Here is a 17,739-nt window from a genome sequence, read left to right on the forward strand (position 1 = left end):
GATTTGAAACTCTTACTTCACAAGGTAAATCCTAAAGTTAAAGGTATAGAAAACATATTCTCCATTTTGCACATTTTCTAAGCAAATGTAACTGGTATTTGAGACAAAACTATTAATCATTTTACTTGCAATCAGGTGTAGGTGCTCAACCAAGATTCCTTAGTCTTTTACAAAGTTTAATGTAAGTATATATTAAGTATATATTAAAATATATGCTTATTCCATACTTCCATTGATTAGGAATGAGGTTTCACAGTGGTGTCCTGCTGCAAAGCTTAACAAACATCCATCAAATCAATATGAGAACTAGGAATCTGCAACAACTGCAACTGCAGTTTCCAATTTCACTGTAACCCCTCCCTGAGTTGGAAAACAAATAATCAGAATCTTAGCATATCAGGGCTCATGTCAATTGTTTCACTTTGAACCTACAACTGTAAATGATCATTTTAAGAATGATTCTATTTCACACTGTTGATATTTTCAGGCTTGTACATTAGGTTGTGTAATGTGTTGAATATTTGTGTTGGATTTTTGCTACAGGTGAATGGATGTTGCCATCTACTGTTCAAAAAATATATGATGGATCAGCCAAGATATATACATCTAGGACAAACTTGCTTCGGAGCACTGATTTAAAAAGCAAAAACAAAGACTTATAAAGTTATAGGAAAGAAACTCATTAAATATAAATCTGCATAACTGTACCATTCTCCTGGACAGAAGGAAGGAGAAAAAGGTAGTTCTGCTCCTAAACCATTATTATATTAGGGGCTGATACAAAACCAGCTGATACAAAACCGTCTCCTAAACCATTATTATATTAGGAGCTGAATGTCCATGGTTGCTTTTTTTGTGCCCATAAAACTGGGTACTCTTAATTACCATTGACTTCAAAAGCTGAAACTCCACTGAAGCAGATAATTAATGTTAAGATAACATGAGTCCTGATCCTAAACTTTTATTTTTATTGTTTTTGTTAGCAGCAAGCAGTAATTACATAGGAAACAATTCATCCCTGTGCTGTCTGTGCAAAGTTTACACACTACTGAAGTCTCACAAACATGCATAGACCTTGTTAGTACTCTGTACAAAGATGAATTTCACCCATAGAGAGGCAACTTGGTCTACTGGCCTGGGCAATAGGAACTCCTGATTTCTAATACTGGGTCTGGGACTGACTTATGTGGCATTAGGCAAGTCTGTGAACTCTGGAGACAACATCCTGGCCCCATTGAATTCAATAGGAGGTTTGTGTTAAACTCAATGGAGCCAGGATTTCACTGAGTTTCAGTTTTCCCCTCAGTAGAGCAAGGACAATACTTACGTTTGTAGTGCACTTTGAAGACAGAAGTTGTTAGGTGTTATAAAGATACAATAGTATTTTTATTTTACTTAATTTCAATTGGCTAGAGTAAAAGCATTAAAGTCATTTCATTACTTTTTGTTACAAATTCATATTTATCCAAATAACATGTAGACAGTAAATACAGGATTAATGAAAGACTGTAATTAGGTAATTCAAGGACCAAAACAAAACAAACAAAAAACCCAGCAATCCACAGAAAGAAGATTAATTTGAACTGTGAGAACAACCTGCACAGCTGATAGCATAATGGACCTACCGGAAACATCCAGCCCTCTGGCCTCAATTTCCTGAATCAAGCATGTCAACTTGAAAATGCAGATCTTTGCAAAGCAAAAAGGGATATATAAATATGAAAAGCCAGCATGTGTTTCAGTTCCTATTTTTATTAGTTATGCAGATTTGATTGAATAACATTTTACATATAAAGATTATTTCCAAAAATCAATACAACGGTTAAAAAAGCTACATCTCTCCCATTGCCTTTTTGCCAATTCATATCTGTATATATGACATCACACCTACATTTTAAAAATTTCCATATACCCTTAGATTAGTCTAGGAACAGGACTAGGTTAATTTCTATTAATGTTTAGCCAGATTCGTCAGTAGTTAATCAATCTTTAAAGAAAACAGTTCTTCGTTCTCTGATAACTATTATTCCTCGCCAGGACACTTTTTTGTTTGTTTGTATCACAAGTAAGGTCAAGCTGTTTTGTTAGACTTTATACTGTAGTTCAGTCTAAACTCTACCTTCATTTTCTTAGACAACCATATGAATATTAGTTTTTAAAAAGAAAATATTTTATTGGAATTTTCTTTAACTATAATAATAAATAATATGAATAAGTAGCCCTTATATAGTATTTTTAAAGCATAGATCTCACTGTTAGGCATGGTCTATACAAAAAGTTGTACCAGTTTACCTACTAATGGTGTGATTTTATATGATTTACTTTAACTGGTACAACTTTATGTGTGGACACCATTTTTATATGATTTAAACCTGGCTTATATTGGTTTAGCATGCATCAGTAAATTTACAGGCACAAACTAAACCAATATAGTTAATTTTAAACCAATAGGAGAGTTCACACATGCACACACACAAGTTGCAGCAGCTTAACTGAATTTTAGCTAAATCTGTGCAGCTTCTGCATATAGATAAGCCCTTAGGGCTTAGCCCTTAGGTGGTTACATATTATTATTCATATTTTACTGATGGGGAACTAAGATTCTGTGACTTGACAGAAGTCACATAAAATCAGTGGCAGACCCAGGCATAGAACATAGGTCCCGTCTCCAGCACAGTGTTCTATCCACTGAACCACTAACAAAACCAAAGTACACATTGCAAAACATGCAGAAAAAAGAGCATATTAAAAATAGAGGGGGGAATGTGCACACTTTTATGTCTCAAACTGAAACAGCACACACAAATTCTTCAGGGCCATCAAGATTCATTTTGTTTCCCTCTGTGGGTTTCTGTCACTTGCAGGCACAAACTGGGCCTTTGTTGTTTTCAATTAAAAAAAAACAACTTTTCTCCAAATTCTTTTACAGGAATTGATACCTCAATGCCTCAACCTGCAGCCCGTTCAAGAACCACACAGCTCTTGGGGGATACATGGGAGGAGAGGGACATCTGTGTAGCACTCTGCACTTGCAAACTAACTTTCTGGTCCCTTTCCTCCTCCAGCTCCTTGGCAGCAGCACTGCCATTTCCACTATCCTGAAAGAGGTATCCCACCACATAGAAGGTCTCTGAAGGAAATTTAACAACAGCCCCAGGCTGTACTTTTTTACAGATGCTCCACAGGGCTGGCGGAGCAATGGGGAATATTTCCCATAGCCTGCCTCTAGCCACAGCATCTCCCTGCCACTATGGAGAACATGCCAAGGTAAAAAGAGGCACAATACCAAAGGCAGCTACCCATCTGCCTTAAGTGGAACATCCATGCATAAATCACCAAGGCACAGTGGGGCCATGTTTTAAAATTAAATCCTAACATGATGCAAACCTTATGAAAGCAACTTCATAACCTTATTGTATGTAAATCCTTCTTTTCCCTCCTTGAGTGTTCTCTCTCCTTGTATCACATCATGTCATATCTATCCTTGATTATGAGGACCTCGAAGCAGTGATCATGTCTTTATTCTTTTTACACACAGCAAGTGTACATATGGCAGTGTACACAAGTGTTAAATAAGTCGTACAATAAGTTATGCTTTAAAAAAAGAATTTAAAACTTGAAACATGAAATGAAGCAAGGGACAATACGGCTGCAGCTCTGCTTCCCCAAGCTGCTCTCTCTCAAGCCTGGTCTACACTAGGCGTTTAAATCGGTTTTAGGAGCGTAAAACCGATTTAACGCCACAACCGTCCACACTAGGAGGCACCTTATATCGATTTTAATGGCTCTTTAAACCGGTTTCTGTACTCCTCCCTAACGAGAGGAGTAGCGCTAGTATCGGTATTACCATATCGGATTAGGGTTAGTGTGGCCGCTGATCGACGGTATTGGCCTCCGGGCGGTATCCCACAGTGCACCACTGACCGCTCTGGACAGCAATCTGAACTCGGATGCAGTGGCCAGGTAGACAGGAAAAGCCCCGCAAACTTTTGAATATTTCCTGTTTGCCCAGCATGGAGCTCCGATCAGCACGTGTGGCGATGCAGTTAAAAATCAAAATAAAGAAAGAGCTCCCGCATGGACCATGCGGACGTGATCGCTGTAAGGGCAGGCAAATCTGTTCTATCAGCGCTCCGTTACAGAAGACGAAATTCAAAATCATTTTTTTAAAATCTCCAGACAGAGCTCCAAATGCTTCTAGGGTCAAACACCGTGTCTGCGGTGGGTCAGGGCATAGCTCGGCAATTTTTGCCCCATCAGGCACTGGGATCTCAACCCGGAAGTTCCAAGGGGCGGGGGAGGCTGCGGGAACTATGGGATAGCTACGGAATAGCTACCCACAGTGCAATGCTCCAGAAATCGACACTAGCCTCGAACCGTGGACGCACACCACCGATTTAATGTGTTTAGTGTGGCCGCGCGCACTCGATTTTATAAAATCTGTTTTACAAAACCGGTTTATGCAAATTCGGAATAGTCCTGTAGTGTAGACGTACCCTCACAGAGGTTGCTGCTTGGTACCAACTGAATTTCAAGGGGAGAACTATCAAGTGTGATTTTCTTCACTTTCTGTGGTGGCTGCCACTAACAAATAGTTTTAAGTTCTTAAGGGGAAAACTTGCTGAGAGCTTCAGTTATTTTGGTTCCTGAAAAGCCACAGCAGTGCTCTTTTGAACCATTTCTGTGGTAAAGCACTAGTGCAGCTGGGAAGGCAGCACAACCACAACAGCTGAATCTTCCCCGATTTTTTTTGTAGAATCATCGGTAGTAACGCCCCAAGGCGGCCATCTCGCACAAAACTCTGCTTGCTGTCATACAGACCAATAGAAGTAAATTTGGAGTAATATACTTCCCAGTTTCCTAAAGACCTCAGTTCCCTAACATTTGTAAATAATTTGTAAACTCCACTAAAATGAGGTACACAAGGAATAGATTTGGCCCAGTGCTATTTTCACATGCTGGACTGAAGATCTGGAAAACCAAATTAAATCTAGTAAGACTAGGAGCCTAAGATTTAAAAAAAATCATGGATAATGAACGATGTAATGAATTTCCAATTTTATTTAAAATTGTTGAAAACAATGTTATCTTCTTCCCTTCTGTGGTCTTCAAGGCTCCTTTCTCTTTCCCTTGCTGACCAGAATGCCACAGATCATGTGGTGACGGATTGTGGTATCGATATGCAAACACACAATCCTAGATCTTTTTACTGCTCCATATGGACCATTCCTTCGCTATTAAACCGCCTAGCCAACATTTTTATGTTGATGAGACAGCTGACAAACTCAAACCAAGTACAACAGGTGACTTTCAGAGCAAAGTGGGAGTATTTTGAGAGTACTCAATTATTCAGGGAGCATACCCCTACTGGCCAGAGAGATGCAGAACCTGAAGAAAGGGAGAGAAGGAACATTCAAGGGTTGGTCTCTTGACTGCTCTCTAGAGATGTTGCTAAAGCAGTCAACTCCAGCACGTGCTTGAGGCTCACTCATTTCTCTTCTACAAAGATCTCACCACACTCACTGCCATCCTCAGGCTAGCCAACAGCAATGCCCACATCACTGAACTTTCCATGCAACTGATCTAGAGGCTGTGATCATTGCCGCACATGGCTGATATCACTCCTTTGCATAGGAATTACATCTGTCTCTGCAAGCTACAACTACCAACATAAAGCCTATCATCACCTAGGCCCCAAGTACTTGAACAATCACATCTTGCCCTAATCATTTTAATTTATAAAACATTCAACCCAACTAGTAAATCAAACCAAGGGTTGTTTCTTAGGCATTAGGTCCTGGCCAGACTGGGACTTTTCCAGTAAAGCATATTTGTGAACTTTTTTCTCCAATTCCACCTTAGGTGGTCCTAGGGCAGGGGTTCTCAAACTGGGGGGTCACAAGGTTATTACACAGGGGGTCACAGCTGTCAGCCTCCACCCCAAACCTCGCTTTGCATCCAGTATTTATAATAGTGTTAAATATATAAAAAAGTGTTTTTAATTTAGGGAGGAGGGGTCACACTCAGAGGCTTGCTATTTGAAAGGGGTCACCAGTACAACTGAGAACCACTGTCCTAGGGCATTTGGCAAGATCCCCTTGTTTCATCTGGACCCTTCTTTCCATCCAGGTTTGCATTTTTACACTTGCCATCTCCCTTTCACCTACCTTGACCAATGGCATGTCTAGAGGTATTTATTTCATCTAGTGCCAGATTTGTTTGACAAAAAGGCATGTTAAACATAAGACTAAACAGATGCACCTTGAGCTGTTCCCTGCTTACTTTTAACTTGCAGGAAATTTGAAAGAAGAAAAAAGTGAGGTTTTTTGTAGAGGGGATTCCAACTATTCAGCGACATGGCAGAGAGACACGTTTACTTTCCAGGAAAGTAAGCATCTTATAGCAATGAACAGTCAAGCAAGGACTGACACTTGTGTAGTTTCAGGTAGGAACCCTATACAATTCTATTTATTATTGTCAAAGGAGGGGTGAGGGAGAGAAAGCCTTGAAGGACAGCAGGGTAGGAACCCTTACTTGAAAATATTTTACTTTGGGCTGTTCTGTTGAGTGTGAGGAAATCTTGCCTTCTCTTTGGTTACCTGCAAGTCCCAAAAGCCATATTTGATAGATGTTAAGCTAAAGTTTAGATGAAAAAAACAAGAGATGATATTCTGAACTTCTCAAATAAAAATTAGTAATGCGGTTACTTTGAACTGAGAAATTGGACCACATGACAATGGTAAAGGGTTGTAGAGGTTTATATTTTTAGTAAGAACAAATTCATTAGATGTGTTATACATAACCTCTATCAAAATGGGAACATGTTTTTTTTTACCAACGAACAGGACACACACATAGTTTTATTACTTTTCTTTTGGCAATGGAGCATGTATTTCCCCACTCACTCCACCTTGCCTTAGTCTACCCCCATTTTACATGTAAAGAAAGAAAACAGCCACTAGGTGGTGCTGGTCAAACATCTATTCAGTTACTAAACTGCAGCTATACAATGCAGTTAGGCCTGCAACGAGTTTTAGGCCTGGTCTTCACTTAAAATATAGGTTGAGAGAGCTATTCACTTAGGGAAGTCAGCATAGGCTGCATCTACACTTTGGGATTATGCCAGCACAGTATAGTCCCATAGTGTTAACATGGCCTAAAATATACATTCATCCAAAATATGATCCTAAAACTTAAGTTGACCTGGCTACATTACTCACCTGGTTGTGAAAAATTAACTACATCTCACACGGCTGTGAAGTCAACCTAAGCCCCAGTGCAGACATCGTGAGGCTGATAGAATAATTCTTCCTTTGACATAGCTACCCCCTCTCAAGGGGATGGATTTACTAGAGCGACAGCAAAACTCCTTCTGTCACTGTAGTGTCTAAACTACAGCAGCACAGCTGCCACACTGCTTGAAGTGTAGATGTACCCTGCCTAAGCAAAACTCAGGCTCTGTAACAAAGAGGTAAATTAGAAGACAAGCCTGAACACTTTCTCCTACAGCCTCATCACACCTCCCATTGCACAGCCCAGGACATTATTTGCAGACAATTTTCCTTTGTGCTTGTATAGTCAGGATTGTTGCATTTCTCCCACAATTAGCCTCCATGTCAGTGATACTTAGGTTCAGGAGCCAGATTAGTGATCAAAAGAGCCACAGTAGTGTGAATTCATTGTTTCATTTACAATAGTACTATATATTCATATTTATAGAGATTATCACAGCAAAATGACTGACCAAGTATTATTTTATCAACTGCAACTGGTTAATAACATGGTTACTGCTTAATAATTAAATCAGTGTTTTAATATCATGAGCCTCGGTTTGAGTATCACTGCATGTATGTCTGAGTTGTAGCACTTAAAAAAATAAAAATCTTGTTTAACTATACATGGCAAGATTGATAGGCAAGTGAACTGAAATCAACTCCGACTTTATTTCCAGACAAAAAGAGGCTTCTCTAGAGACACTGAACATTCGAGGCCCCAGAATCCCTACTTTTGTTTCTACCTGCAGACCTCCTCTTGGATGCAGCAAGTCCACAGATAATGAAATTGCGTCTCTGTGAGCCTCCCTTCTCCCAACAACCCCTTTACTATGCTTTGACCCTGCTACGCACACACAGCCAAGCTGTGACCCTTCTTGCCATACTCACACACTACCAAGCATGGAGAGTCACAGAGTATAGCCCTGTGTGCCTGGGGGGAGGGGGCCAGAGGGGGAAGAGTAACAGATCATGGGTGTTTGGGGGGGGGGGCACACAGAGCAAGACCCTGTGCTCATGTTGGGGTCCCAGAGCAGGCCCCTGGGTGGCCACTGGTCATGGAGCAGGGCCCCAGGGGCAGGTCTGGGGGGGGGTTAGAGAGCAGGGCCACCAGCATGTTTGGGGGGACACACAGGGTAGGGGGTCCCTGGCACATGTATTTGGTGGGATGGGGTCACAGCGTGGGGCCCCAGGCGCATGTTGGGGGACAGGAATACGGGCTCCAGACGTGAGTGTTTGGGGGCAGGGTGGGGATTACGAAGCAGGTCCCTGGGGGGCCACGGGTCATGGAGCAGGGCCCCAGGGGCAGGTTGGGGGGGTTAGAGAGGAGGGCCCCCAGCATGTTTGGGGGAGACCCACAGGGTGGAGGGTCCCCGGCACGTGTATTTGGTGGGGCGCGGTCCGGGAGTGGGGCCCCGGGCGCATGTTGGGGGACAGGCACCCGGGCTCCAGACGCGAGCGCTTGGGGGAGGGTGGGAGTCACGGAGCGGGGCTCCGGCCGCGAGCGCTTGGGGGCGATGGCGGGGGGGCTCCGCTATCCCACCCGCCCGCCGTCGGCCGCAGCAGCACCGCGGCGCAGCCTCCTCACGGCGGAGGGAGTCCGACGCAGATTCCCGCGGCCCCTCGGGAGCGCAGCCAGACGGCGGCTGCGGCCAGGAACGGCCCATCCTCGGCACTGGCCAGCCCCGCCCCCTCCGCCCCCGCTCGGCGTGTCTGAGCGCAGCCCCGACCGCGGGCCCCACAGCTCGGGGAGGGCGGTTGCGCAGGGGCCGCCGCTCACGTTTGCTCTCCCGGCCGACCCGCCCGGGACCCGCCCTTCCACCCCGGCCGCCCCCGAGGCTGACAGAGACGAACTCTTCGCGGCAGCAGTGGCGCGAGCCGGCTGACCGCGGCCTCACCAGGGCGGGGCGGCGGGGACTTCCCTGGCGGGCCCCACACCGGCCCAGGTCGGCGTGGGAGGGGAGGGCCCCTCGCTGACGTTTTTTGGTTGGTGTCTCCGCCCGCTCCCCCCGTCCGCTGAAAGTCAGCGAGTAAAACAGCGGACGGCTGCGGCGGGGAGGGGCCACGTTCCGCTTAGGGTTAGAAAGACTGAGCCCCCCCCCGCCACCGCAGCGATCGAGCCCGCCTTGCGGCGCGTCTTATATACCTTCCACCGCCCCGCCCCCGCGCATGGATTGGCTAGCGGGAGCCCCCTCTGTTCCCATTGGCTCTGCGGGGCACGGAGGGGGAATGGAATCACTGGCGGGAGATTGGAGATGCCTGACTCCGCCCACAAACAAACCACGGGGCCTAAGAGTCTCTTTTCTTTGTCTAGTCTACCCCAGTTCTAGCAGCGGTATATAGGGTAGCCAGCTTGTAATGTTGTTTCCTGACCTGCGCCGTAGGCACAAAAATCACATGGCCAGGAAACCTGTTCTGTTCTCCCCCACAAAACCCACACACTCCAATAGCACCACGTCCCTATAGCCAGAGAGGCTATTGTCTCTTTAACATGGGCATCAAAGCCACATGGCCAGAGTTCTCTCCTCTACCCTATTCTAGGGAGAATTTTCCATAAGGAGGCAGGCCCTTAGTCTGACCTTAGTTCCACCCAAAGGAAAACAAAATGGATCTCTTTATTTTGTGTTCATAACTCAAAATAAAGGAGTTTCTGTTCTGCGAATATCTCCCTTCCAACTAGGTCACTAGAAAAATAATCTACCAAATATGTGCTTAATAACATCGCAATGGCCTGTGTCCCTCAGTTATTTCCTGCTCAACATTACATTTTAGTAACAGAAATGTCTGTTAGAAAGTGTGGGGATATTACACTTATACATAGATTCAGTAATAATGGGATAAGATTGCAAAAGCCATGTTGTAAAACTGTCAATTTCATTTACTTCACTTGTTTTCTGCACTGTTTTGTCCTTGTGTAAAAAACTCTCACTAGAAATCCAAAACATTTTACACATTCATAAAAATATATTCTAGAACAAGCACACCCAGAGTTATTATTTTTATTAGTCTTTCACCAAACAAATACTACTGGTATAGGCCTCCTAGAGTTTTGGGGTTACTATAATTTGAGGTTCTTTTCTTTCCCACAACACTTTCAGTAAGATCCTTTTAAAAACAACTGGATTTCAGAAGCATTTTCTATGCACTATGTTAGGCCCAATTTCCCTGTACTCTGCCATGGTAATCCACATTTGCTGGAAGGCAGAGAGGGAGGAGAGGATGGAGCCCCCCATCCAAACAGAGAGCTTCCTGTCAGGGGGAGCCATGACCTTCACCTCAGTGTCACTGGGGACCATGCGGATTATTTCTTTGGTGATGCGCTCAGCCATGCCAGGGAAGAGGCTGGAACCGCCAGACAGGATTATGTTGGAGTAAAAGTTGGTCCTCAGGTCAATGTCACACTTCATGATGGTGTTGAAGCAGAGCTTGTCAATCCCTGGGGCCTCCATGCCAATATTAGATGGGCAAAAAAGGGTCTCAGGGCAGCGGAACCTTTGATTCTGGACTTTAATAACCTGTCCATCAGGCAGCCTGTAGGATTTCTCTACTTCACTTGGTTTCTTAGCCAACTCCTCCTCTGGATACAGACACACATAACACAAGTTCTCCTTCATGTCTCGTACAATCTCCCTTTCAGCTGTACTAACCAGGGAGACACCGCTCTCTTTAAGGATTCTCATCAGGTAGTCTGTAAGATCACGGCCAGCCAGGTCAAGCCGGAGAACGGCATGGGACAAGCAGTAGCCCTCAAAGATAGGTACAGTGTGGGTAACGCCATCACCAGAGTCCATCACACAGCCTGTGGTAAGGCCTGACGCATAGAGTGCCAGTACGGCCTGGATGGCCACATAAAGGGCTGGTACCTCAAAGCGCTCAAAGAGAATCTTTGTCATATGTTCTCGATTGACCAGTGGGTTGAGCGGTGCCTCGGTGAACAGTGCTGGTCGCTCACTTGCCTTCATCTTCAGGTCATGGTCATAGACATTCTTCCACACAGCCTCCATGTCCGCCCAAGATGTGACAATCCCATGCTCCACTGGATACCTACATGGGGTTCAAGCAGACAAAAAACAAAGGCAGCATTCACCATTTACCAGGTTCACTTTGTCAGGTGTTTCCCAAATATATCATTTCATTAAGTGTACTGCATATAAAACTCTAAGTCACAAGTGTTTCCTTGAAAAATAAAATGAATAATGGCCTGGGCTAAAGAAAGATGGTGATTGCCTCCTGGAGCTGCTGACTCTCAGCACATCTAAGAAGGGATGTAGCACATTGCAGGATTAGGATCTACATTTTAAAAAGTATCTAAACATTATTTAAAAAATATTACTGAAAAGTTCAATATGAATCTTTACAATTTATTAATTTCACTATTGATAATGTATGTTTATTAAACATCATTGTGGGAGTATTTCTTCTGCCAGCCCTCAAAAATTCATCCAGTAGATTAGTAGCTAAGAGATTTACCTTACTCTCTGATAGCACTCAACAAGTATAGAGAGTGTAAAGGGTAGAGAAAAATGATTAAAGATTCTTGGAAGTCCCAGACATTAGCTTTGTCTAGAGAAGGACCTTTACATTGTCTAGAGAAATCTTGCAAAAATTCACCATCAGCGTTGGGAGCCTTAGCATACACTGGGTGCTGGCAGTGTTTTAAGAACCATGTTGATTAATTATGATCTGGAGAGGGCTAGATAACTAGGTATTTAAAACACCGCTGGTGGCAGTGGTCTATGGTAGTTCCCCCAACATTGCTAATACCAGTGGAGCTGAACTAGCATTAGCAGTGGTAGGCAGAAACTGAAGACCAGATTCTCTATTGGCCTGCATCTTGTACAGTCATCTACACCAGAGCTTAGTGACTACAACGTGGGTGCAAAATGCTACTTTTCTGATTTAGTAGAATTTTACACCTATAATGCACACCTTTTGAACTGGCACAAGTTGCAGTGCATGGAGAATCTGGCCCTATACAGTCCTCGATGTTAACACTGAAAAGAAGCAGTTTGTAGCTCTCTAAAGTTGTTTCAGGCTGGCTGGCTGGAAACACAAGGATGGCTGGTCTACTCAGAAATTTGCCTCATACTAATGTTATGCTCTGGGTGAAGCCTTGTTATGGGTTGAATTAAAAACTCATTGAGATTGATGAGTGTGAACACTCCCTTCACTTAAGATAATGATAAGAGTTATTTAAGAGGCCGCACCTAAAACAAAGCCTAATAAAGTCTGCCCAGAAACTAGCACCATGTAGGCGAAGGGTTCAACTGGGTATTGTGTGTATTGCATGTGGTTGTGTGAGAGAACAAACAGACCATGTCTACATTACCGAGATTATAGCAGCATAATCATGTAGTGTAGACTCAGCCTCCATCAATGTAAGGTTTTAATTCACCTCTTTTATTATTCCATGTAAAGTGTGTGTGCATGTGTGTGCGTGTGTGTATGTGAATTGCATGGAAATAACGAAAGGTATTCATTAAAACTAGTTTCATTATATCAGCGCAAGTTTCTGCATGGGTCACACCAAAGAGAGCCCAGCCTTCACATTCAAATTTTCCTTGCAAGTGCTAGTAACCTTTGTCTTTAAATTCCAATCCTGCTGAGGTTGTGGGTTTGTCTAGACTAGAGTTTGTAGTACTGTTTTCATTTGAGGGAATTGGTTGTTTGTGGTTTACCCTGGGCTAAGTCCTAAAGTAAAGTATCCAGAAAAAAAATGTCTGTGGAGTATTTAGTTTAGCACTTTACACCACTTTTGCTAATTTGAACTAATTGGTAAACTAGTCTAGACAAGCCCTAAGAGATCAATGTATTTATCTTTCCTTTTTCGGTCTCCTTTTTTACTCTTCATTGTGTCCAATTTTCTAGTCTGTTCTTTCTTTTAATTCTCCCCAATTTTTCTTGTTCTTCTTTTAGTGCTTCCTTTTCTCCACCAGATCCCTTGAATTCTTCTTTTCCTATTCCCTGCTCTCACTCCTCTCCCTGCTACTGCTCCCTACACAACCTTCCCACCTATTTGTAGGTGCATTGTCAATCAATAGCTTTATCTACATCAGAGAAAACTGCGGAACTGCTGTAAATTGTAATGGTGCAGTGTGCCCACAAACGAGCCATCTTGGCTAATACAAACCTGTTCAGCATGTCACACCACTCCTTCCAATCATTGTACTTCTACTGTAAAATGGGTGCAATGTTTCCAGCACGGGCCCCTAAAGCAGTGTTTTGTAGGAGTTATCCATAACTGGAGAAGTGCTATACCATTTAAAAGAAAACTGGAACTGTATAAGGCAGTATATTTCAATATACAAAGTAGCACATGCTTTATGGAAGCTTCTCTGTTTTTTTAAACAAGAAAACCATGAACATTGCATGCATCACACCTTATTAAACAGAAAACTCTAATGTGTAAAAATAATAGACGCACCAGTAATTTATCACAGGAATATAGTTTGAAATACAAGTGCTAAAGAGATTACAAAAGCAGTAGCGTATTATTGTGTGTAGCTGCAGCCTAGGCCTATGAAAAGGTGCAGCTGCAATTACAGCATTTTCTGTCTACATTAGCAGTGCAATAGGGAAGGGGGATGCAGGACACAATGGTGCTCGGGAAGTACAACTGCGCAGCAGTGCACTCCTGCCACTGCTTTTGTGTGTGGACATGAGGTGTGTTTCAAGCATAATAGGTGTTTGCAATGTTGCTTTCATACCCAAATGCACTAATGTAGCTACATGTCAGAAGAGCTTGTTTTGCACACTTCCCCATGCCCTTTGGAAACCTTCACACTGGCTGCAAAAGTGCATAAAGCTGCTGCAGTCGAACTGCACAGAATTTGAGATGCATCTTTCTCTGTCTCTACCCTCTCTCTCTTTGTTTCTGTGGCTCCCTTCCCTTCTTTTCTGCACTTCCAGCCTCCTCTGTTAGTCTCTACTCTTTCTTCCTTGTTTTGTTCTCCCTCCCACTTTTTGACCTTGTTTGGCCTTGACTCGTGTTTACCTTTGGGATACCTGTATTAGTCTGTGCAAAGCAAAAGCCAATAGCAACAGCCTTTCATTTGGAAAAGGCCCTGCAGGTTCCTTGACAATTTCCTTCTGCAGCCCCTTCTATGATCAAACTGGCACAGAGGAAAACTTTTCCTCTGTCCTGTACCAAACTCTCTCCATGAAGAGAGGCCTGCAAAGGAGACTGCTGTCTGAGGCAATGCTCCCTCCATGTTCAGATACCAGCTTTCCTTTCCCAGCTCATCCTGCATTCACTTAACTGCTGCTTCACAACCTTCCCTCCCACAAGGCTAATGGTACCTGATGGCAGGGCCTCCCCAACCCTGCTTGGCATGCTTCTCCTGTTGAGCAGCGATGGCTGCTCCTCCCTCCTCAGTACCTGATGGACACATTCTTCACTAAACCAACCCACCTTGGGCAGGGCCCCCATCATCTCCTTTCCTGCCTAAATAATATATAAAGATATACTTATCTCATAGAGCTGGAAGGGACCCTGAAAGGTCATTGAGTCCAGCCCCCTGCCTTCACTAGGCAGGACCAAGTACTGATTTTGCCCCAGATCCCTAAGTGGCCCCCTCAAGGATTGAACTCAATGCTGGGTTTAGCAGGCCAATGCTCAAACCATTGAGCTATCCCTCCCCCTCCCAATGAACAGGACCCCCCCCCCACTTGACCTGCTCCCTACCCACTTTCCATGTCCCTCTCTTTAGACCAGGTGGAGAGGACCCGCTCCTTGGCCTGCTCTCCCCATTTCCCCAGGCCTAGTTCCCACCACTCTCTGATACCTGATGGAGAGGATCCCCCGCTTGGCCTGTGCCTCATCCCCAAAGTAAAGGTCCTTCTGGCCTGCCCCCAGCATCACGGACTTGGCTTTAGGCCGGCCTGTTATGTTGCTGTAGATGAAACGTGGTTCCTTGTCCCCAGCTATGCCTGCCTTGATCAGGCCTGAGCCATTATCTATAACCACAGCCGGTAACAGATCCCCCATCCCAGGAGGTGGCTTTCTACCTGCCACTTCCCACTCAGGCCACTGGGGAGTGGTGGGGGCCAGCAACTTCCCCTTCATGTGATAATCCCCTCCTATTGTGACCAAGGCACATACAGGAGTAGTGCCCTTGTTGCTAAGACACCTCCTCAGCCCTTATCAAGCTAAGAAAAGTCCAGCCTGTTCACTACCTGCATGGGAAACTCCCTGACTGTTGGAGGAGCTGGCTTAGAGCCCCAGGATTTAACTTGCTACCTGTCACTGTAGTAGCTGAATGTCTCGTTGCATTCCCCATGAAGGGGAAGTTGCAGCGCGCAGAACTGCATGGGAACGACTACAGCCGTCACATCTCCACGGGCGACCTGTGGCTACGCAGCAGGCTCCTCCCACCCGCGCTATGACTCGGTTGCAATTAATTAGGTAGCCTTTGAAAATGCCAAGGCAGGGACATTATGCCCTTGTGGAGCCCTGCCCCTGGGTCTTTGCACCAAGCACTGGAGAGAGGAGACTGACGCTTGTGGCTGGGTAGGTGTCAGAGAGGAGCCCGCTGCGTAGCCACAGGTCGCCCGTGGAGATGTGACGGCTGTAGTCGTTCCCATGCAGTTCTGCGCGCTGTGCGGTCCCAAAGCGGGTACGGGGCGTGCTGCGGCTGGGCGCACGCTGCAGGCCCGATAAGGGAGGGAACCGGGGGGAATGTGCTCGCGGGGGAGGGGGGGGTGGAATACACACAACACACGTGCAGCGATCGCTTGCAATCCCCGTGAGGCCGGGTGCTGCCCCTGCTGCGCGCTAGGGTGCCGTGCCGTGCCGTGCCTGGGGGGTGGGGGGGACAGTGCCTGGACCAGAGGGGCCAGTCCATAGTCACAGGGGGGCCGTGCATGCTCCGGAAGCGCAGTCGAGTGGAGCCCTGTGGCGGTGGCCCGGGGAGCGCGATCATCACCCACCCACACAACGTGTTTTCACTGTGGTGCTTCGGGCAATTTTTGCATCAGTCTGACCCATATTTGTGTTAGGAGCTCCACTGAGGGCCTGGAGACCTGGTCAGATGCACCTGTCCTCCACGTCAATCTAGGCAGGGGTTGCTTCCCCAGTAAATGTGCCGGTTTCAGGCACTAACGTTGTAAATAAAGATCCCACATATTACAGCTCTTACTAGAACACGCAGGGTCCTCCAGCACATTAATAAAAGAGACAGTTTCAAACCTCTTTACCAGGCAAGTTTCCGTAGTGTAGTGGTTATCACGTTCGCCTAACACGCGAAAGGTCCCCGGTTCGAAACCGGGCGGAAACAGTTTTGTAAACGCACCTTGTTGTAATTTTGTGTTTTAAAACTTCTTTTAAAATACATTCAACTACATTGGATACTGTTGCATTCGAAAAAAAAGTGTACATTTCCAAAAGAGGCAGTTTAAAATCTCTTTGACTGGTACCATTTTAATCCTTTCATTTTGCCAGGATGAGATCTTCGAAAAAGTAAGTTAAATGTTTGATAGCATTGACCAGGCAGCTGTCTGGTTTGTTGTTGTTGTTGTTGTTTTAATAATTAATACTTGAATGTACACTAGTGAATCTGTTTCAAATTAATAGTTTTTTTAGATTATTTTTAAATGAGTGCAAAAATACACAATTTGCAGTTGATTAAAAGTTTTAAGCACCATTTTAGGTTTCAGTTATGTGTATTTTGTAATGATATCATACCTCATATATGAGAAGAGCATAAGGGCAATATCAAAGCCCTGAAAGTAGTGAATAATGTTAAGCAGCTTATTATGTTGCTAGTCTTTCTTTGTTAACAATGAAATTTGTCTCAGTATCAGAGGGGTAGCCGTGTTAGTCTGGATCCCTAAAAAGCGACAAAGAGTCCTGTGGCACCTTATAGACTAACAGACTCATTGGAGCATAAGCTTTTGTGGGTGAATACCCACTTCGTCAGATGAATGTAGTGGAATGTAGGGGAACGGGCACCAGGTTGACACCCAAGAGCTCATTTCTTCAAACTGCATTTAATATTTCTGTGCACTTCACAATTTTAATTATTGACCGTGGCCTCGTATCCCCAGTGTGGAGAGAAGCAACCGCATTCCCATCATTTACAGATAAGATAGCTGAGAGGTAGCATAAAGTCAGAAATAAAGACCTACAATTTCCCTTTCTAGATGAGGCAAAGGAGACCAAGAAGGCTGCACAATCATCTGAGAAGATCTAACTAACTAATCAGATTTTACTATCAAACTGTAACAGTTATGTGTGTGTGTGCACGTGGTTCTATGTGCATGTTTCTCTGTGCATGTCTGTGTGCCTGTGTGTTCTTGTTTGAATATATGTATGCATGTGGCTGTGTGTCTCAGAGGACATATTCCACACTGGAATCTACATCCTGAAACTATGTTTTAAAAGTTCTGTATGTTTTTGCTAGAGAAAGGGTTAAGCCAACCATCTGGAACCAGACTCGCTGAATCATGGCTTGAGATCTGGATCTTAAAT

At 44.6% G+C, this 17,739-nt stretch overlaps 1 protein-coding gene and 1 non-coding gene across 3 annotated transcripts; one reads left to right on the forward strand and one right to left on the reverse strand.

Moving 5' to 3' along the window:
* Positions 1–10,256: 10,256 nt before the first annotated feature.
* Positions 10,257–15,743, reverse strand: ACTRT3 (actin related protein T3). 2 transcript variants are annotated; one of them, XM_045030383.1, is made up of 2 exons: positions 15,511–15,743; positions 10,257–11,315 (listed from the first exon to the last, which is right to left on the reverse strand). In XM_045030383.1, the coding sequence occupies exons 1-2, from the start codon at positions 15,579–15,581 to the stop codon at positions 10,397–10,399; spliced, it is 990 nt and encodes a 329-aa protein (XP_044886318.1). In that variant the 5' UTR covers positions 15,582–15,743; the 3' UTR covers positions 10,257–10,396. The 2 variants fall into 2 exon arrangements, with proteins under 2 accessions (XP_044886318.1, XP_044886317.1); XM_045030382.1 differs by lacking the exon at positions 15,511–15,743 and adding an exon at positions 15,056–15,415.
* Positions 15,744–16,473: 730 nt separating this feature from the next.
* Positions 16,474–16,546, forward strand: TRNAV-AAC. Its single transcript has one exon. It is a non-coding gene; the product is annotated as a tRNA-Val (tRNA).
* The last annotated feature ends 1,193 nt before the right edge of the window (positions 16,547–17,739 follow it).

The sequence above is a fragment of the Mauremys mutica genome, chromosome 9, assembly GCF_020497125.1.
Source record: "Mauremys mutica isolate MM-2020 ecotype Southern chromosome 9, ASM2049712v1, whole genome shotgun sequence".
Classification (NCBI taxonomy): Eukaryota; Metazoa; Chordata; order Testudines; family Geoemydidae; genus Mauremys; species Mauremys mutica.

Coding starts and splice junctions, on each gene's coding strand:
- ACTRT3 (XM_045030382.1), bottom strand. CDS start 15,336: ATGAAGGGGAAGTTGCTGGCCCCCACCACTCCCCAGTGGCCTGAGTGG. Junction 11,316..15,055: donor CGGGGGATCCTCTCCATCAG/GTATCAGAGAGT, acceptor AACCCCATGTAG/GTATCCAGTGGAGCATGGGA.